This window comes from Manis javanica, chromosome 10, assembly GCF_040802235.1.
Source record: "Manis javanica isolate MJ-LG chromosome 10, MJ_LKY, whole genome shotgun sequence".
Lineage (NCBI taxonomy): Eukaryota > Metazoa > Chordata > Mammalia > Pholidota > Manidae > Manis > Manis javanica.
Genome location: NC_133165.1, coordinates 84,960,114 through 84,982,152, shown reverse-complemented (window position 1 = coordinate 84,982,152; position 22,039 = coordinate 84,960,114). Strand labels below are relative to the sequence as shown.

Sequence of the window (22,039 nt, the reverse complement as noted above, 5' to 3'; positions counted from 1 at the left end):
TTTCATAAATGACAGATCTGATAAAGAGTTGATATCCGAAATATATAAAGAGCTAACACAGCTCAAAAAACAAAAATAATCCAATTAAAATGTGGGGAGAGGAGCTGAAAAGACAGTTCTCCAAAGAAGAAATTCAGATGGCCAATAGACATATGAAAAGATGGGCCACATTGCTTGTCATCAGACAAATGTAAATTAAAACCACAATGAGATATAACCTCACAACAGTAAGGATCGCCAACATTCAAAAGACAACAACAAATCTTGGTGAGGTTGTGGAGAAAGGGGAACCCTTTTACACTATTGGTGGGAAAGTAAATACTTTCAACCATTGTGGAAAGCAATATGGAGGTTCCTCAAAAAGCTCAAAATAGAAATATCATTTGACCCAGGAATACCACTCCTAGGAATTTACCCTAAGAATACAGCAGCCCATTTTGAAAAAGATAGACGTACCCCTATGTTTATCGCAGCACTATTTACAACAGCCAAGAAATGGAAACAACTTACGTGTCCATCAGTAGATGAATGTATGCACAATAGAATATAATTCAGCAATAAGAAGAAAACAAATCCTACCATATGCAACAACATGGATGGAGATAGAGGGTATTATGCTCAGTGAAATGAGCGAGGCAGAGAAAGACAAGTACCAAATGATTTCACTCATCTCTGGAGTATAAGAGCAAAGGAAAAACTGAAGGAACAAAACAGCAGCAGAATCACAGAAGCCAAGAATGGACTAACAGTTACCAAAGAGAAAGGGACTGAAGAGGATGGGTGGGAAGGGAGGGATAAGGGCAGGGAAAAAGAAAGGGGGCATTATGATTAGCATGTATAATGTGGTGGGGCATGGGGAGGGCTAGGCTACACAGAGAAGACTGAGGAGGATGGATGGGAAGGGAGGGATTAGGGCAGGGAAAAAGAAAGGGGGCATTATGTTTAGCATGTATAATGTGGGGGGGCATGGGGAGGGCTAGGCTACACACAGAAGACAAGTAGTGATTCTAAGGCATGTTACTATGCTGGTGGACAGTGACTCTAATGGGGTTTCTGCGGGGTACTTGGTGAAGAGGGGAGCCAAATAAACATAGTGTTCTTAAGGTAATTGTAGATAGATACCAAAAAAAAAAAAAAACACTTTAAAAGGCCATGAACGATCTTCCTTTCTGCCTGTCACTTAATGTCATTCTATCCCACTTTCCTTTATAACCTCTAGCCACACCTGGCTCTTATCTGCTCATGAAAACATAAGCTTATCTCTGCCTTCCAGCCTTTCCTCCTGTGCCTGCAACGTCCTCACCCATGGCCGCTTTCCCTGCTCCCAACTCTGGAACTGCGGCCATGGCCTCAGTTTTTGCTATTGTCTCAGGAAGGCTGCTGCTGATTACCTAAATAGCTCCTCTGGTTATGAGTTACAAGGCTACCTGATTCTGTTTACAGATAACTTCTGTGATAACATCTAAATCTTCACCACAGCATACAGCTCCGAAGGTGGAGACTGTGTCAGCACTTAAGATAGCACCTGGCACTGCAGACTGAGCCCATTCCAAATCTCACCTGCAACCCCAGAAGTGTCCTGAGGTGTGCTGGCCACATGGAAAGCAGAGGGTGTGGTCTGGCCAGTTGCACCTAGGGAGTTCAGATTCAAGGCTCCCCAGAAAGGGTTCTTGAGACCAGTTCTCCCACTCCGTCCTTACCCAAAGCTGAATGTCCCACTGGTGGAGCTGCTGTGGGGGGCAGCCATGCTCATCCTAAAGCCCCCACTGCCAGTGGGATCTGCTCACACCCTGGACGTGAAGGGCGCTGAGATGGTGCTGCCAAACCCTGTTGTACTGGTCCCACTGCTGGTGGTCAGGGTCATAGCTGCAAAGGCCGAGGTGATGGCTGCAAAAAAGGAGGAAACATGGATCATTGTCTAACCCCATACACAAAAGTAAATTCAAAATGGATCAAAGACCTGAATGTAAGTCATGAAACCATAAAACTCTTAGACAAAACAGGCAAAAATCTCTTGGACATAAACATGAGTGACTTCTTCATGAACGTATCTCCCAAGGGAAAGAAAAGCAAAAATGAACAAATGGGACTATATCAAGCTTATAAGCTTCTGTACAGTAAAGAACAGCAACAACATAAGAAAAGAACATCCTACAGTATGGGAGAATATATTCATAAACGACAGATCTGATAAAGAGTTGACATCCAAAATATATAAAGAGCTAACACAGCTCAACAAACAAAAAGCAAATAATCCAATTAAAAAATGAGCAGGGGAGCTGAACAGACAGTTCTCCAAAGAAGAAAATCCGATGTCCAATAGGCAAATGAAGAGATGCGACACATGGCTTGTCCTCAGAGAAATGCAAATTAAAACCACAATGAGATATCACCTCACACCAGGAAGGATCGCCGCCATCCAAAAGACAAACAACAACAAATGCTGGCGAGGTTGTGTGAAAGGGGAACCTTACTACACTGTTTGTGGGAATATAAATTCGTTCAACCATTGTGAAAAGCAATATGGAGGTTCCTCAAAAAGCTCAAATAGAAATACCATTTTACCCAGGAATTCCACACCAAGGAATTAACCCTAAAAATACAGCTCCCCACTTTGAAAAAAGACAGATGCACCCCTATATTTATCGCAGCACTATTTACAACAGCCAAGAAATGGAAACAACCTAAGTGTCCATCAGTAGATGATTGGATAAAAAAGATGTGATACGTATGCACAATGGAATATAATTCAGCCATAAGAAGAAAACAAATCCTACCATTAGCAACAACATGGATGGAGCTACAGGGTATAATGCTCAGTGAAATAAGCCAGGTGGAGAAAGACAAGTACCAAATGATTTCACTCATCTCTGGAGTATAAGAACAAAGGAAAAGTGTAAGGAACAAAACAGCAGCAGAATCACAGAATCCAAGAAGGGACTAACAGTTACAAAGGGAAATGGACTGAGGAGGATGGATGGGAAGGGAGGGATTAGGGCAGGGAAAAAGAAAGGGGGCATAATGTTTAGCATGTATAATGTGGGGGGGCATGGGGAGGGCTAGGCTACACACAGAAGACAAGTAGTGATGCTACAGCACTTGACTGTGCTGACGGACAGTGACTCTACTGGGGTTTGTGCAGGGTACTTGGTGAAAGGGGGAGCAAAATAAACATAATGTTCTTAAGGTAATTGTAGATTGATACCAAAAAAAAATTTTTTTTTTAAAGGCTGTGAATGATCTTCCTTTCATCCTGTCTCTTAATGTCATTTTATCTCGCTTTCCTCTTTGAATCCCTAACCACACCTGGCTCTTCTCTGCTCATGAAAACAATAGCTCATCTCGGCCTTTGGGCCTTTGCTCCTGTGCCTACAAGTACTCACCCCAGCCGCTGTCCCTGTTCCCAACTCTGGAACTGCGGCCATCACATCAGTTTTCTACTGTCTCTGAAAGGCTGCTGCTGTCTACCTAAATAGCTCTTCCAGTCATGAGTTACACTGCTACCTGATATTGTTTATGGATGACTTCTGTGATAACATCAAAATTTTCACCGCAGCGTACAGCTTCAAAAGCAGAGATTGTGTCAGCACTTAAAACAGCGCCTTGCTCTGCAGACCAAGCCCATTCCAAATCTCACCTGCAATTTCAGACATGTCCTGAGGTGTGCAGACCACGTGGATGTGAGAGGGTATGTTCTGCCCAGCTTCACCCAGGGAGTTCACATTCAACCCTCCCCAGAAAGGGTTCTTGAGACCAGTTCTCCCACTCTGTCCTGACCCAAATCCGAATGACCCAGTGGTGGAGCCTCTGTGGGGCGAAGCCATGTTTGTCGCAAAACCTCCACTGCCAGCAGGACCAGCTGACACCCTGGATGTGAAGGGCGATGAGGTGGTGCTGCCGAACACTGAGGTACTGGTCCTGCTGCTGGTGGTCAGGGTCATAGCTGCAAAGGCCGAGGTGATGGCTGCAAAAAAGGAGGAAACATGGATCATTGTCTAACCCTATACACAAAAATAAATTTGAAATGGATCAAAGACCTGAATGTAAGCCAGGAAACCATAAAACTCTTAGAAAAAGACAGGCAAAAATCTCTTGGATATAAACATAAGTGACTTCTTCATGAACGTATCTCCCCAGGTAAGGGAAACAAAAGAAAACATGAACAAATGGGACTATATCAAGCTTAAAAGCTTCTGTAAAGTAAAGAACACCATCAACAGAACAAAAGGACATCCTACAGTATTGGAGAATATATTCATAAATGACAGATCTGATGACGGGTTGACATCCAAAATACATAAAGAGCTAACAGCACAACAAACAAAAAGCAAATAATCCAATTAAAAAATGGGCAGGGGAGCTAAACAGACAGTTCTCCAAAGAACAAATTCAGATGGCCAATAGACACATGAAAACATGCGTCACATTGCTTGTCATGAGAGAAATGCAAATTAAAACCACAATGAGATATCACCTCACACCAGTAAGGATCCCTGCCATGCAAAACACAAACAACAACAAATGTTGGCGAGGTTGTGGAGAAAGGGGAACCTTACTACACTGTTGGTGGGAATGTAAATTCATTCAACCATTGTGAAAAGCAATATGGAGGTTCCTCAAAAAGCTCAAAATAGAAATACCATTTCACCCAGGAATTCCACACCAAGGAATTAACCCTAAAAATACAGCTGCCCACTTTGAAAAAAGACAGATGCACCCCTATATTTATCGCAGCACTATTTACAACAACCAAGAAATGGAAACAACCTAAGTGTCCATCAGTAGATGAATGTATGCACAATGGAATATAATTCAGCCATAAGAAGAAAACAAATCCTACCATTTGCAACAACATGGATGGAGCTAGAGGGTATTATGCTCAGTGAAATAAGCCAGGCGGAGAAAGACAAGTACCAAATAATTTCACTCATGTCTGGAGTATAAGAGCAAAGGAAAAACTGAAGGAGCTAAACAGCAGCAGAATCACAGAAGCCAAGAATGGACTAACACTTACCAAAGGGAAAGGGACTGAGGAGGATGGGTGGGAAGGGTGCGATAAGGGAAGGTAACAAGAAAAGGGGCATTATGATTAGCATGTATAATGTGGGGGGGCACAGGGTGGGCAAGTCTACACACAGAAGACAAGCAGTGATTCTACAGCATGTTACTGCGCTGATGGACAGTGACTCTAATGGGGTATGTGTGGGGTACTTGGAGGGGGAAGCCAAATAAACATAATGTTCTTAACGTAATTGTAGATTGATACCAAAAAAAAAAAAAAAAACAATTTAAAAGGCGGTGAATGATCTTCCTTTCTGCCTGTCTCTTAATGTCATTTTCTCCCACCTGCCTTTTTTTTTTTTTTTTGCATTTTTTTTTTGAGAGGGCATCTCTCATATTTATTGATCAAATGGTTGTTAACAACAATAAAATTCAGTATGGGGGGGGTCAATGCTCAATGTACAATCATTAATCCATCTCAAGTCTAATTCTCATCAGTCTCCAATCTTCTGAAGCATAACGAACAAGTTCTTACATGGTGAACGAATTCTTACATAGTGAATAAATTCTTACATGGTGAACAGTACAAGGGCATTCATCACAGAAACTTTCGGTTTTGATCACGCATTATGACCTATAAACAATCAGGTCAAATATGAATATTCATTTGATTTTTGTACTTGATTTATATGTTGATCCCACATTTCTCCCTTTATTATTATTATTATTTTTATTTTTAATAAAATGCTGAAGTGGTAGGTAGATGCAAGATAAAGGTAGAAAACATAGTTTAGTGCTGTAAGAGGGCAAATGTAGATGATCAGATGATCAGGTGTGTGCCTATGGACTAAGTATTAATCCAGGCTAAACAAGGGCAGCAAAACATCCACGGATGCAGAAGATTTCTCTCAAAGCAGGGGGGGTGAGGTTCTGAGCCTCACCTCTGTTGATCCCCAAATTCTCACCTGATGGCCCACCTGCGACTGTGCCTGTCTTAGGTTTTTCCTCCCTTGAGGAATCTTACCCGTCTCTGGCTAACCAGTCATCTTCCGGGGCCATACAGGGAAATGTAAAGTTGGTAAGTGAGAGAGAAGCCATATTGTTTGAAAAGGTTAGCTTTTTACTTCTTTGCAGATTTATGCCCTGTGGCTTCTATGCCCAGCACTTGTCTCGAGGTATCTTTACCACCTGGAGGAATTATGATACTCAGTAAATTCGATATGAGGCACGAATTCTATTTAAGGGTTGTAATTAGGAAGAAAGAAGAAAAGCTATAGATGTAGCATACGGAAGGAAACATGGGAGGATTGATTATTTCTTTGACATATCTTCTTGTAGAGTACCTTAAGTATGTATAGGTTTTAAACTACTAACTAATTTGCACACACATATTAACATAATAGGAATACGGTGACATAAACAAAGCAAATCTATAATTACCGTCCATCTCCAGTGAAGCCAAGAAAACCATTTAGGCACCCTAGGCATTTGCGAAAATTTATCTATGATATGATGGATATTGTCCAACTGTACTTGAACAATCAGACAAATTAAAGCAGCCCATTTCTGGGATCTGTTCACATCCCATATGTTCTTTTAACCGTAGATAGTCTATAGTCATGAGATTTTGGAGTGCTACAACTTGCACCCCTCCCAACTCCTGGTTGAGTTCCAACAGTACAGATCCGGTCAAATTCGTTGTCTCACTGTATGCACATGCCAGCCTAGACATCTCCCTCCTCATTCCAATGGCAAGTCCAGGAGACGGTGGACTGGATGCAGCCACAACCGCAGCATCGTCCAGATCCCTGTGGAGGCTTTTTGATGATCATCCCCCGGCACAAGTCCTCCAGAGAGTGCTGATGCCGGAAGCTCCTCCTCATATCGTATCTTAGTTCATTTTCTGGGTATCCAAGCTAGGCCTTGATCTTCTGCATAGAAACAAAGAGACCCTTTGCCCACACTTTGACATGCCCTCTATACCACTATGCAGAACTCATTGGAGGTCAGCACACAGTAACTGCTTTTTTTTTTTTTTTTTATTAAGAGAAAGGAATATTATCAGAAAAGAGTACCTCCATAGCTGATCATCTGACACCCTTTAAATGATCAACATTAAGGATATTTAAAGCATGTGTTGATCTTTGATTTACCAATAGTTTTATCCTATCAAGGAGTAATCCCCCTTTTCTTTCTTTCTTTCTTTCTTTATTTTTTTTTTAATTTTTAATCTACACTTACATGAAGAATACTATGTTTACTATGCTCTCCCCTATATCAGGTCCCCCCTAACAACCACATTATGGTTACTGGCCATCAGCTTAGCAAAATGTTGTAGAGTCACTACTTGTCCTCTCTGTGTTGTGCAGCCCACCCTCCCCTTTCTCCCTCCCCCCATGCATGCTAATCTTAACACCCCCCTTCTTCTTCCCACCCCTTATCCCTCCCTGCCCACCCATCCTCCCCAGTTCCTTTCCCTTTGGTACCTGCTAGTCCATTTTTGGGTTCTGTAATTCCGCTGCTGTTTTGTTCCTTCAGTTTTTCCTTTGTTCCTATACTCCTCAGATGAGTGAAATCATTTGGTATTTCTCTTTCTCTGCTTGGCTTATTTCACTGAGCATAATACTCTCCAGCTCCATCCATGTTGCTGCAAATGGTTGGATTTTTCCACTTCTTATGGCTGAGTAGTATTCCATTGTGTATATGTACCACATCTTCTTTATCCATTCATCTACCGATGGACATTTAGGTTGCTTCCAATTCTTGGCTATTGTAAATAGTGCTGCGATAAACATAGGGGTGCATCTGTCTTTCTCAAACTTGATTGCTGCGTTCTTAGGGTAAATTCCTAGGAGTGGAATTCCTGGGTCAAATGGTAGGTCTGTTTTGAGCATTTTGATGAACCTCCATACTGCTTTCCACAATGGTTGAACTAATTTACATTCCCACCAGCAGTGTAGGAGGGTTCCCCTTTCTCCACAGCCACGCCAACATTTGTTGTTGTTTGTCTTTTGGATGGCAGCTATCCTTACTGGTGTGAGGTGATACCTCATTGTAGTTTTAATTTGCATTTCTCTGATAATTAGAGATGTGGAGCATCTTTTCATGTGTCTCTTGGCCATCTGTATTTCTTTTTTAGAGAACTGTCTGTTCAGTTCCTCTGCCCATTTTTTAATTGGGTTATTTGTTTTTTGTTTGTTGAGGCGTGTGAGCTCTTTATATATTCTGGACGTCAAGCCTTTATCGGATGTGTCATTTTCAAATATATTCTCCCATACTGTAGGGTTCCTTTTTGTTCTATTGATGGTGTCTTTCGCTGTACAGAAGCTTTTCAGCTTAATGTAGTCCAACTTGCTCATTTTTGCTGTTGTTTTCCTTGCCCGGGGAGATATGTTCAAGAAGAGGTCACTCATGTTTATGTCTAAGAGGTTTTTGCCTATGTTTTTTTCCAAGAGTTTAATGGTTTCATGACTTACATTCAGGTCTTTGATCCATTTTGAGTTTACCTTTGTATATGGGGTTAGACAATGGTCCAGTTTCATTCTCCTACATGTAGCTGTCCAGTTTTGCCAGCACCATCTGTTGAAGAGACTGTCATTTTGCCATTGTATGTCCATGGCTCCTTTATCAAATATTAATTGACCATATATGTTTGGGTTAATGTCTGGAGTCTCTAATCTGTTCCACTGGTCTGTGGCTCTGTTTTTGTGCCAGTACCAAATTGTCTTGATTACTATGGCTTTGTAGTAGAGCTTGAAGTTGGGGAGTGAGATCCCCCCTACTTTGTTCTTCTTTCTCAGGATTGCTTTGGCAATTCGGGGTCTTTGGTGTTTCCATATGAATTTTTGAACTATTTGTTCCAGTTTGTTGAAGAATGTTGCTGGTAATTTGAGAGGGATTGCATTAAATATGTATATTGCTTTGGGCAGGATGGCCATTTTGACGATATTAATTCTTCCTAGCCATGAGCATGGGATGAGTTTCCATTTATTAGTGTCCCCTTTAATTTCTCTTAAGAGTGACTTGTACTTTTCAGAGTATAAGTCTTTCACTTCTTTGGTTAGGTTTATTCCTAGGTATTTTATTCTTTTTGATGCAATGGTGAATGGAATTGTTTTCCTGATTTCTCTTTCTATTGATTCATTGTTAGTGTATAGGAAAGCTACAGATTTCTGTGTGTTAATTTTGTATCCTGCAACTTTGCTGTATTGCGATATCAGTTCTAGTAGTTTTGGAGTGGAGTCTTTAGGGTTTTTTATGTACAGTATCATATCATCTGCAAATAGTGACAGTTTAACTTCTTCTTTACCAATCTGGATTCCTTGTATTTCTTTGTTTTGTCTGATTGCCGTGGCTAGGACCTCCAGTACTATGTTAAATAACAGTGGGGAGAGTGGGCATCCCTGTCTGTTTCCCGATCTCAGAGGAAATGCTTTCAGCTTCTCGCTGTTCAGTATAATGCTGGCTGTGGGTTTATCATATATGGCCTTTATTATGTTGAGGTACGTGCCCTCTATTCCCATTTTGATGAGAGTTTTTATCATGAATGGATGTTGAATTTTGTCAAATGCTTTTTCAGCCTCTATGGAGATGATCATGTGGTTTTTGTCTTTCTTTTTGTTGATGTGGTGGATGATGTTGATGGATTTTCGAATATTGTACCATCCTTGAATCCCTGGGATGAATCCTACTTGGTCATGGTGTATGATCCTTTTGATATACTGTTGAATTCTGTTTGCTAATATTTTATTGAGTATTTTTGCATCTACATTCATCAGGGATATTGGTCTGTAATTTTCTTTTTTGGTGGGGTCTTTGCCTGGTTTTGGTATTAGGGTGATGTTGGCTTCATAGAATGAGTTTGGGAGTATTCCCTCTTCTTCTATTTTGTGGAACACTTTAAGGAGAATGGGTATTATGTCTTCTCTGTGTGTCTGATAAAATTCCGAGGTAAATCTGTCCGGCCCCAGGGTTTTGTTCTTGGGTAGTTTTTTGATTACCGTTTCAATTTCTTTGCTCGTAATTGGTTTGTTTAACTTTTGTGTTTCTTCCTTGGTCAGTCTTGGGAGGTTGTATTTTTCTAGGAAGTTGTCCATTTCTTCTAGGTTTTCCAGCTTGTTGGCATATAGGTTTTCATAGTAGTCTTTAATAATTCTTTGTATTTCTGTGGAGTCTGTCGTGATTTTTCCATTCTCATTTCTGATTATGTTGATTTGTGTTGATTCTCTTTTTCTCTTAACAAGTTGGGCTAGAGGCTTATCTATTTTGTTTATTTTCTCAAAGAACCAGCTCTTGGTTTCGTTGATTTTTGCTATTGTTTTATTCTTCTCAATTTTGTTTATTTCTTCTCTGATCTTTATTATGTCCCTCCTTCTGCTGACTTTAGGCCTCATTTGTTCTTCTTTTTCCAGTTTTGATAATTGTGATGTTAGACTATTCATTTGGGATTGTTCTTCCTTCTTCAAGTGTGCCTGGATTGCTATATACTTTCCTCTTAAGACTGCTTTCGCTGCATCCCACAGAAGTTGGGGCTTAGTGTTGTTGTTGTCATTTGTTTCTATATATTCCTTGATCTCTATTTTGATTTGTTCATTGATCCATTGATTATTTAGTAGCATGTTGTTAAGCCTCCATGTGTTTGTGATCCTTTTTGTTTTCTTTGTAGAATTTATTTCTACTTTTATACCTTTGTGGTCTGAAAAATTGGTTGGTAGAATTTCAATATTTTGGAGTTTACTGAGGCTCTTTTTGTGAGCTAGTATGTGGTCTATTCTGGAGAATGTTCCATGTGCACTTGAGAAGAAAGTATATCCTGTTGCTTTTGGATGTAGAGTTCTATAGATGTCTATTAGGTCCATCTGTTCTAGGGTGTTGTTCAGTGCCTCTGTGTCCTTACTTATTTTCTGCCCGGTGGATCTATCCTTTGGGGTGAGTGGTGTGTTGAAGTCTCCTAAAATGAATGCATTGCAGTCTATTTCCCTCTTTAGTTCTGTTAGTATTTGCTTCACATATGCTGGTGCTCCTGTATTGGGTGCATATATATTTAGAATGGTTATATCCTCTTGTTGGACTGAGCCCTTTATCATTATGTAGTGTCCTTCTTTATCTCTTGTTACTTTCTTTGTTTTGAAGTCTATTTTGTCTGATATTAGTACTGCAACCCCTGCTTTCTTCTCACTGTTGTTTGCCTGAAATATGTTTTTCCATCCCTTGACTTTTAGTCTATGCTTATCTTTGGGTTTAAGGTGAGTTTCTTGTAAGCAGCATATAGATGGGTCTTGCTTTTTTATCCATTCTATTACTCTGTGTCTTTTCATTGGTGCATTAAGTCCATTTACATTTAGGGTGACTATTGACAGATATGTACTTATTGCCATTGCAGGCTTTAGATTCGTGGTTACCAAAGGTTCAAGGTTAGCTTCTTTAGTATCTTACTGCCTAACTTAGCTTGCTTATTGAGCTGTTATATACACTGTCTGGAGATTCTTTTCTTCTCTCCCTTCTTATTCCTCCTCCTCCATTCTTCATATGTTGTGTATTTTGTTCTGTGCTCTTTTTAGGGGTGCTCCCATTTAGAGCAGTCCCTGTAGGATGCCCTGTAGAGGTGGTTTGTGGGAAGCAAATTCCGTCAGCTTTTGCTTGTCTGGGAATTGTTTAATCCCGCCATCATATTTAAATGATAGTCGTGCTGGATACAGTATCCTTGGTTCAAGGCCCTTCTGTTTCATTGCATTAAGTATATCATGCCATTCTCTTCTGGCCTGTAGTGTTTCTGTCAAGAAGTCTGATGTTAGCCTGATGGGTTTTCCTTTATAGGTGACCTTTTTCTCTCTAGCTGCCTTTAAAACTCTTTCCTTGTCCTTGATCCTAGCCATTTTAATTACTATGTGTCTTGGTGTTGTTCTCCTTGGATCCTTTCTGTTGGGGATTCTGTGTAATTCCATGGTCTGTTCGATTATTTCCTCCCCCAGTTTTGGGAAGTTTTCAGCAATTATTTCTTCAAAGAGACTTTCTATTCCTTTTCCTCTTTCTTCTTCTTCTGGTATCCCTATAATACGAATATTATTCCTTTTGGCTTGGTCACATAGTTCTCTTAGTGTTGTTTCATTCTTGGAGATCCTTTTATCTCTCTCTATGTCAGCTTCTATACGTTCCTGTTCTCTGGCTTCTATTCCTTCAATGGCCTCTTGCATCTTATCCATTCTGCTTATAAACCCTTCCAGGGATTGTTTCACTTCTGTGATCTCCTTCCTGACATCTGTGATCTCCTTCCGGACTTCATCCCACTGCTCTTGCATTTTTCTCTGCATCTCATCCCATTGCTCTTGCATTTTTCTCTGCATCTCTGTCAGCATGTTCATGATTTTTATTTTGAATTCTTTTTCAGGAGGACTGGTTAGGTCTGTCTCCTTCTCAGGTGTTGTCTCTTTGATCTTTGTCTGCCTGTAGTTTTGTCTTTTCATGGTGATAGAGATAGTGTGCAGAGCTGGTACAAGTGACCGCTGGAAGAGCTTCCCTTCTTGTTGGTTTGTGGCCTTCCTCACCTGGGAGAATAGCGACCTCTAGTGGCTTGTGCTGGGCAGCTGTGTGCAGACAGGGCTTCTGCTTCCTGCCCGGTTGCTATGGGGTTTATCTCCACTGTTGCTGTGGGCGTGGCCTGGCTGGGGCTGCTCCTCCAAAGTGGTGGAGCCCCGTTGGAGGGGGAGCGGCCGGGAGGCTATTTATCTCCGTAAGGGGCCTCTGTGCTCCCTGCTGCCCAGGGGGTTAGAGTGCCCAGAGATCCCCAGATTCCCTGCCTCTGGTCTACGTGACCTGTCCTGCCCCTTTAAGACTTCCAAAAAGCACTCTCCAAACCAAAACAGCAACAGGAACAATGAGAGAGGGAACAGAAAAAAAAAAAAAAAAAGGAAAAAACACGTGATTTTTTTTTGTCCTCAGGCGCCAGTCCTAGGCACCCGCTCACTGGTCCTGCTGCCCTGCCTCCCTAGCACCAGGGTCCCTGTCCCTTCAAGGCTTCCAAAAAGCACCCGCCCACTGGTCCCGCAGGGAAAAATGCGCGATATTCTTTGTCCTCAGGCGCCGGTCCACGGCACCTGCTCACCAGTCCCGCCGTCCTGCCTCCCTAGCACCAAGGTCCCTGTCCCTTTAAGGCTTCCAAAAGGCACTTGCCAAAAAGAGAGGAAAAAAAGGGGAAAAACGCGCAATTTCCTCCGTCCTCAGGTGCCTGTCTCAGGCATCCGCCCACCGGTCCCGCAGGGAGAAACTCGGGATATTCTTTGTCCTCAGGAGCCGGTCCCAGGCACCCTCTCACCAGTCCCACCGCCCTGCCTCCCTAGCACCGGGGTCCCTGTCCCTTTAAGGCTTCCAAAAAGCACTCGCCAAAAAGAGGGAAAAAAAGGGGGGAAAACGCACGATTTCCTCCGTCCTCAAGTGCCGGTCCCAGGCACCCGCTCACCTGTCCCGCCACCCTGCCTTCCTAGCAACGGGGTCCCTGTCCCTTTAAGGCTTCCAAAAAGCACTCGCCAAAAAAAAAAAAAAACCGCTCCGGTTTCTTTCCACCTGCCAGGAGTCGGGGGGAGGGGCGCTCGGGTCCCGCCGGGCCGGGGCTTGTATCTTACCCCCTTTGCAAGGTGCTGGGTTCTTGCAGGTGTGGATGTGGTCTGGATGTTGTCCTGTGTCCTGTGGTCTCTATTTTAGGAAGACTTTTCTTTGTTATATTTTCATAGCTCTGTGTGTTTTTGGGAGGAGATTTCCACTGCTCTACTCACGCCACCATCTTGGCTCCACCCCTCCCACCTGCCTTTTTAAACTTCTAGCCACACTGGCTCTTTGCTGCTCATGAAAATATAACCTTGTCTCTGCCTTCGCACCTTTGCTCCTGTGCATGCAAAGTCCTCAACCCGAGCCAATATGCCTGCTCCCAACTCTGGAATTGCAGCCATCGCCTCACTTTCCTATTGTCTCAGAAAGGCTGCTGCTGACTACCGAAATAGCTCCTCTGGAGATGAGTTACACTGGCATCTAATGCTCTTCTTTACAGATAACATCTGTGATAACACCTAAATCTTCACCACAGCATACAGCTCCAAAAGCACAGGCTCTATCAGCACTTAAAACACCACCTGTCACTGCAGACGGAGTTCATTTCAAATCTCACCTGCAATCACGGACGTGTTCTGAGGCGAGCTGGCTAGGTGGAAGGGAGAGGGTGCACCCAGGGAGTTTGGATTCAATCCTCCACAGAAAGGGTTCTTGAGATCAGTTCTCCCCCTCCATCCAGAGCCAAATCCAAATGCTCCAGTGGTGGAGAGGCTCTGGGGGGCAGCCACGCTTGTCCCAAAGCCACCATTGCCAGTGGGACCTGCTGACACCCTGGATGGGAAGGGTGCTGAGATGGGAAGGGGCTGCCAAACACTGATGTACTGGTCCCGCAGCTGGTGGTCTGGGTCACAGCTCCAAGGCCGGAGGTGATTGCTGCAAAAAGGAGGAAACATGGACCCCATACACAAAAGTAAATTCAAAATTGATCGAACCCCTGAATGTAAGCCATGAAAATATAAACCTCTTAGAGAAAAACCGGCGAAAATATCTTCGACATAAACATGAGCAACTTCATCGTGAACATCTCTCTCCAGGGAAAGGAAAGAAAAGCAAAAATGAACAAATGGGACTATATCAAGCTTAAAAGCTTCTGTACAGTAAAGGGCACCATCAACAGAACAAAAGGGCATCCTACAGTATAAGAGAATACATGCATAAATGACAGATCTGAAAAAGGGTTGACATCCAAAATATATAAAGAGCAAACACACCTCAACAACCAAAAAGCAAATATTCCAATAAAAAAAATGGGCAGGGGAGCTGAACAGGCAGTTCTCGATAGAAGAAATTCAGATGGCTTATAGGCGCATGGAAAGATGCACCACATTGCTTGTCATCAGAGAAATGCAAATTAAAACCACAATGAGATATCACCTCACACCAGTAAGGATCGCCTCCATCCAAAAGACAAACCACAACAAATGTTGGCAAGGTTGTGGGGAGAGGGGAACCCTCCTACACTGCTGGTGGGAATGTAAATTTGTTCAACCATTGTGGAAAGTAATATGGAGGTTCCTCAAAGAGCTCAAAATAGAAATACCATTTGACCCAGGAATACCACTCCTAGGAATTTACCCTAAGAATACAGCAGCCCATTTTGAAAAAGACAGATGTACCCCTATGTTGATCGCAGCACTATTTACAACAGCCAAGAAATGGAAACAACCTACGTGTCCATCAGTAGATGAATGTATGCACAATGGAATATAATTCAGCCATAAGAAGAAAACAAATCCTACCATATGCAACAACATGGATGGAGCTACAGGGTATTATGCTCACTGAAATAAGCGAGACGGAGAAAGACAAGTACCAAATGATTTCACTCATCTCTGGAGTATAAGAGCAAAGGAAAAACTGACGGAACAGAACAGCAGCAGAATCACAGAAGCCAAGAATGTACTAACAGTTACCAAAGAGAAAGGGACTGAGGAGGATGGGTGGGAAGGGAGGGATAAGGGCAGGGAAAAAGAAAGGGGGCATTATGATTAGCATGTATAATGTGGTGGGGCACAGGGAGGGCTAGGTTACACACAGAAGACAAGTAGTGATTCTACAGCATGTTACTACGCTGATGGACAGTGACTCTAATGGGGTTTGTGTGGGGTAGTTGGTGGAGGGGAGCCAAATAAACATAGTGTTCTTAAGGTAATTGTAGATAAACACCAAAAAAAAAAAAAAAACATTTTAAAAGGCCGTGAATGATCTTCCTTTCTGCCTGTCTCTTAATGTCATTCTATCCCACTTTCCTTTATAACCTCTAGTCACACCTGGCTCTTCTCTGCTCATAAAAACATAAGCTCATCTCTGCCTTCAAGCCTTTCCTCCTGTCCCTGCAATGTCCTCACCCACGGTCACTGTCCCTACTCCCAACTCGGGAACTGCAGCCATGGCCTCAGTTTGCTACTGTCTCAGGAAGGCTACCGCTGACTACCTAAATAGCTCCTCCAGTTATGAGTTACACTGCTACCTGATGCTGTTTACAGATAACTTCTGTGATAACATCTAAATCTTCACCACAGCATACGGCTCCGAAAGTGGAGACTGTGTCAGCACTTAACACAGCGCCTGGCACTGCAGACCGAACGCATTCCAAATCTCACCTGCAAACCCAGGGGGGTTCTGAGGTCTGCTGGCCACATGGAAAGCAGAGGGTGTGCTCTGGCCAGCTGCACCCAGGGAGTTTGGATTCAAGTCTCCCCAGAAAGAGTTCTTGAGACCAGTTCTCCCACTCTGTCCTGAGTCAAAGCCAAAGGCCCCAGTGGTGGAGCGGCTGTGGGGGGCATCCACACTTGTCCCAAAGCCCCCACTGCCAGTGGGACCTGCTGACACCCTGGATGTGAAGGGCGCTGAGATGGTGCTGCCAAACCCTGATGTACTGGTCCCGCAGCTGGTGGTTTGGATCACAGCTCCAAAGCCAGAGATTTTGGCTGCAAAAAAGGAGGACACATGGATCATTGTCTGACCCCATACACAAAAGTAAATTCAAAGTTGATCAAACCCCTCAATGTAAGCCATGAAACCATAAAACTCTTGGAGAAAGACAGGCGAAAATATCTTGGACATAACCATGAGCAACTTCTTCCTGAACATAGCTCTCCAGGGATAGGAAAGAAAAGGAAAATAAAGAAATGGTAGCAGCCCATTTGAAAAATACAGATGCACCCCTATGTTTATTGCAGCATTATTTACAACAGCTAAGAAATTGAAGCAACCTAAGTGTCCATAAGTAGATAAATGGATAAAGAAGATGTGGTACATATACACAGTGGAATATTATTCAGCCATAAGAAAAAAACAAATCCAACTATTTGCAACAACATGGATTGGCTAGAGGGTATTATGCTCAGTGAAATAAGCCAGGCAGAGAAAGAAAAATACCAAGTGATTTTACTCATATGTGGAGTATAAGAACAAAGAAAAACTGAAAGAACAAAACAGCACCGGAATCACAGAACCCAAGAATGGACTAACAGTTACCAAAGAGATAGGGACTGGGGAAGATGGGAGGGAAGGAAGGGATAAGGGTGGGGAAAAAGAAAGGGCAAAAGAAAAGATTAGCACATATAATGTAGCGGGTGCTATGGGGAGGTCTGTGCAACACAGAGAAGACAAGTAGTGATTCTATAACACCTTACTCTGCTGATGGACAGTGAGTGTAATGGGGTGTGTGGTGTGGACTTGGTGAAAGGGGGAGCCTAGTAAACATAATGTTCTTCATGTAATTGTAAATTTATGATAACAAAATTTTAAAAATACCAAAAAGAAACATACAGTTCTTCATTTTGTTAAATAAAATAGAAATTGTTAATACCTAAGAAAAAAAAATGGGCAGAGTAGTTGAACAGTTCTCCAAAGAAGAAATTCAGATGGCCAACAGACACAAGAAAAGATGCTCCACATCACCAGTCATCAGAGAAATACAAATTAAAACCACAATGAGATATCCCTTCACACCAGTAAGGATCGCCACCATCCAAAAGACAAACAACAACCAATGTTGGCCAGGTTGTGGAGAAAGCGGAACCCTCCTGCACTGTTGGTGGGAATGTAAATTAGTTCAACCGCTGTGGAAAACAGTATGGAGCTTCCTTAAAAAGGTCAAAAGAGAAATCCCATTTGACCCAGGAATCCCACTTCTAGGAATTTACCCTAAGGGATGCAGCAGTCCAACTTGAAAAAGACAGATGCACCCCTATGTTTATCTCAGCACTATTCACAATAGCCAAGATATGGAAGCAACCTAAATGTCCATCAGTAGATGAATGGATAAAGAAGGTGTGGTACATATACACAATGGAATATTATTCAGCCAAAAGAAGAAAACAAATCCTACCATTTGCAACAACAGGGATGGAGCTAGAGGGTATTATGCTCAGTGAAATAAGCCAGACAGAGAAAGACAAGTACCAAATGATTTCACTCATATGTGGACTCTAAGAACAAAGAAAAACTGAAGGAACAAAACAGCAGCAGAATCACAGAACCCAAGAATGGACTACCTATTGAAATGGACTAAAGGGAAAGGGACTGAGCAGGATGGGTGAGAAGGGAGGAATAAGGGCAGGAAAAAGAAAGGGGGCATTACAAATTGCATATATAATATGGGCAGGGGGCAAAGGGAGGGCTGGGCAACACAAAGAAGACAAGTGGTGATTCTACAGCATCTTACTACACTTATGGACAGTGACTATAATAGGGTTCGTGGGGGGGACTTGTTGAAGGGGGAAGCCTACTAAACATAATGTTCTTCATGTAATTGTAGATTAATACCAAAAAATAAAAAACATTTTAAAAGTCCATGAATGATCTTCCTTTCTGCCTGTCTCTTAACATCATTTTATCCCACTTTCCTTTTTAAACCTCTAGCCACACCTGGCTCTTCTCTGCTCATGAAAACATAAGCTTGTCTCTGCCTTCGGGCCTTTGCTCCTGTGCCTGGAACGCCCTCACCCCCAGCCGCTGTCCCTGCTCCCAACTCTGGTACTGCGGCCATGGCCTCAGTTTGCTATTGTCTCAGGAAGGCGCCCATTGCCTACCTAAATAGCTACTCCAGTCATGAGTTATACTGCTACCTGACGCTGTTTACAGATAACATCTGTCTCTTCACCACACACAGTGTAGAGCTCCAAGAGCGTAGACTGTGTTGGCACTTAAAACAGCACCTGGCTCTGCAGACCGAGCCCATTCCAAATCTCACCTGCAAGCACAGACGTGTTCTGAGGTGTGCTGGCCACACAGAAGGCAAACAGTGTGCTCTGGCCAGCTGTACCAAGGGAGTTCTGACTCAGGCATCCCCAGAAATGGGCCCTGCCAGCAGTTCTCCCACTCCGTCCTGCCACAAAGTCAAATGCCCCAGTGGTGGAGCTGCTGTGGGGGGCTGACATGCTCATCACAAAGTCCCCGCTGCCAGCGGTGCCTGCTGACACCCCAGATGTGAAGTGTGATGAGGTTGTGCTGCCACCACTGCTGGTGGTCTGGGTCGTAGCTTCCAAGTCCGAGGTGGTGGCTGCAAAAGAGGAGGAAATAAGGATCATTGTCTAACCCTAAACACAAAGTATATTCAAAATGGATCAAAGACCTGAATGTAAGCCATGAAACCATAAAACTCTTAGAAAAAACATAAGCAAAAATCTCTTGGACATAAACATGAGTGACTTCATGAACATATCTCCCCCGGCAAGGGAAACAAAAGCAAAAATGAACAAATAGGATTATATCAAGCTGAAAAGCTTCTGTACAGGGAAGGACACCATCAATAGAACAAAAAGGCATCCTACAGTATGGGAGAATATATTCATAAATGACAGATCTAATAAAGGGTTGACATCAACAACGAATAAAGAGCTCACACACCTCAACAAACAAAAAGCAAATAATCCAATTAAAAAATGGGCAGAGGAGCTGAACAGACAGTTCTCCAAGGAAGAAATTCAGATGGCCAACAGACACATGAAAAGATGCTCCACATCACTAGTCATAGAGAAATGAAAATTAAAACCACAATGAGATATCACCTCACACCAGTAAGGATTGCCACCAACAAAAAGACAAACAACAACAAATGCTGGCGAGGATGCGGAGAAAGGGGAACCCTTCTCCCCTGCTGGTGGGAATGTAATTTAGTTCAATCACTGTGGAAAGCAGTATGGAGGTTCCTCAAAAAATTCAAAATAGAAATACCATTTGACCCAGGAATACCACCTCTAGGAATTTACCCTAAGAATGCAGCAGCCCAATTTTAAAAAGACAGATGCACCCCTATGTTTATCACAGCACTATTTACAATAGCCAAGAAATGGAAGGAACCTAAGTATCCGTAAGTAGATGAATGGATAAAGAAGATGTCATACATATACACAATGGAATATTATCAGCCATAAGAAGAAAACAAATCCTACCATTTGCAACAACATGGATAGAGCTAGAGGGTATTATGGTCAGTGAAATAAGCCAGGTGGAGAAAGACAAGTACCAAATGATTTCACTCAACTCTGGAGTATAAGAACAAAGGAAAAACGGAAGGAACAAAACAGCAGCAGAATCACAGAGCCCAAGAAAGGACTAACAGTTACCAAATAGAAAGGGACTGGGGAAGATAGGTGGAAAGGGAGGGAGAAGGGTGTGGAAGAAGAAAGGGGGCCTTATGATTAACATGTATAATGTGGGGGGGGCATGGGGAGTGCTGTGCAACACATAGTTGACAAGTAGTGATTTTGCAGCATCTTACTACACTGATGAACAGTGACTAATGGAGTATGTGGGGGGGACTTGGTGAAGGGGGGAGTCTAGTAAACATAATGTTCCTCAAGTAATTGTAGATTAATGATACCACAAAATAAAAAATTGGAGGAAACAGCTGTGGTGCTGCCAAATGCTGGCTGGGTGCTGGAGATGGCGCCAAAAAGAGAGGCTGCGGGTTTCAACCCATGAAAACCTGACCACACAGTGCTGCCAAAGGCTGGCTGGGGTTGGGCCAGGGCTGCTGAGCTTCCAAAAGGAAAGGAGCTGCCGAAGCTGGGGGCCAGTGCTGGTTGGCAGTCCACATCTGCTGTCTGTCAGTGGCTCCGAAAGTGTGCTGTGGGGTGACTCCAGGATAGGATGGGACGGGGGACCTGGTGCCAGAACTTAAGGGAATGTTGAAGGCTGGGGTGGTAGTGCTGCTAAATGTCAGTGCAGGCTGGCTCGGGGCAATGGGGGCGGAGGTCGTGAGGGTGCCACTGAAGCCACCGAAACTGGCTGTGCTGCTGCCAGCAGCTGTCTGGATGGCGCCAGGCAGGGACTGGCTGAAGGTGACGGCTGTTGTTGGAGCAGGTGTGGGCAGAGCCTGCCAAACTGGAGTATGGAGCCCATGGCTGGGCAGAGCTGGCAGCAGAGGCAAGGGGGAACCCAAAGAGGACAGGCTGGGCAGTGGAAGCAGTGGAGCTGGTCATGCTGCTCACAGTGCTGGTCACACTGCTCACACCAGAGCCAAAGACAGGCTTCTGGGCGCAGTCTGCGGCTGTGCCATTGGTGGACCCCCAAGCCGCTGCTGAGGGGATGCTGACACTGGCCGGGCCAGGGAACAGAGGGGCATTCGTGCTAGTGCCTGAAGTAGTTGTCTGACTGAAGGAGGAAGGAGTTGACAAGGGCAAAGATGTAGGTAGCCCTGTGCTGCTAAAAACAGGACTGAAAGTGAGGGGCAGTCTGCTGGTAGTCGGGGTGTGGGTAGAGCTGGAAGATGCCTCCGTTGTGACTTGGGAATGGCTGGATGGCACAGGACCCTCCTTCCCACTTTTAGGTGGAGCCACAAAGATGGGCTTGAACATGGGACGTGCTGAAGACACAGCAGGAGCTGCCAAGGCAGAAGGGTTAGCAGGTGGTCTGCTCAGTGTTCCAAAGAGAACACTGGGCTTCAGGGTGTGGCCTGGGGCAGGCGGGGCCTGGGGTTTAGCAGATGTCTCAGCCTGAGAGGCTGGAGGTGAGTTGGTGGTGTTAGTGGCTGGTATTGAGGGAGAGGCAGAGGTCAGCCCCAAGAAAGGGGCTGTGTATCTGGAGTCTGGGGAGGGGCCGGGGAAGGGCCCTGGCTGTGAAGAGCCAAGAGAGCCCAGAAGGCCAGGTGTCTGCAGGGGCGAACGGGCCATGGGCATGGCTGTTAGGCAGGGAAATACATATGAGTGAGGTGGAAAGAGTACAGGGTCAGCAAAGCCCCCTAGAAAGGACTCGGTTAACCAGTTAAATCTAGAAATCCAGAAAAGATTAAGAGTTAGTGAGTTAATCAGTTAAAGCTCAAAAGGTCAAGAGAAACTTGGCCTTGAAGGTTTGAATATTCCCCAGATAAAAGTATCTGAGCACAGCCCATGTCTTCATTGTGTCCATTAGACCATTTTATGATTTACTCTAGCCTGCTAAAAGGCCCACTTATCAACAGCAAAGTAAAGACAGGGAGATCCTGCCT

The 22,039-nt window shown here is 43.6% G+C and overlaps 2 protein-coding genes across 2 annotated transcripts in view; both read right to left on the bottom strand.

Moving 5' to 3' along the window:
• Positions 1–22,039, bottom strand: part of LOC118967301 (nuclear envelope pore membrane protein POM 121-like) — a 33,845-nt gene that overhangs the window by 2,350 nt on the left and 9,456 nt on the right. Inside the window, exons 9-14 of the mRNA XM_073213485.1 lie at positions 18,803–19,111; positions 16,206–16,532; positions 14,159–14,475; positions 13,620–13,689; positions 3,638–3,964; positions 1,701–1,887 (exon numbers count right to left, since the gene is read on the bottom strand). The gene's annotated coding sequence lies outside the window, so the exon portion shown is untranslated. The remainder of the gene's footprint in view (positions 1–1,700; positions 1,888–3,637; positions 3,965–13,619; positions 13,690–14,158; positions 14,476–16,205; positions 16,533–18,802; positions 19,112–22,039) is intronic.
• On the bottom strand, positions 1,784–21,410 carry LOC140843052 (nuclear envelope pore membrane protein POM 121C-like). Its single transcript, XM_073214298.1, is given in 9 exon segments — positions 1,784–1,887; positions 3,839–3,964; positions 16,206–16,532; positions 18,803–18,868; positions 18,932–19,111; positions 20,435–20,638; positions 20,641–20,931; positions 20,934–20,966; positions 20,969–21,410. Coding segments are annotated over 9 exon segments (1,773 nt in total).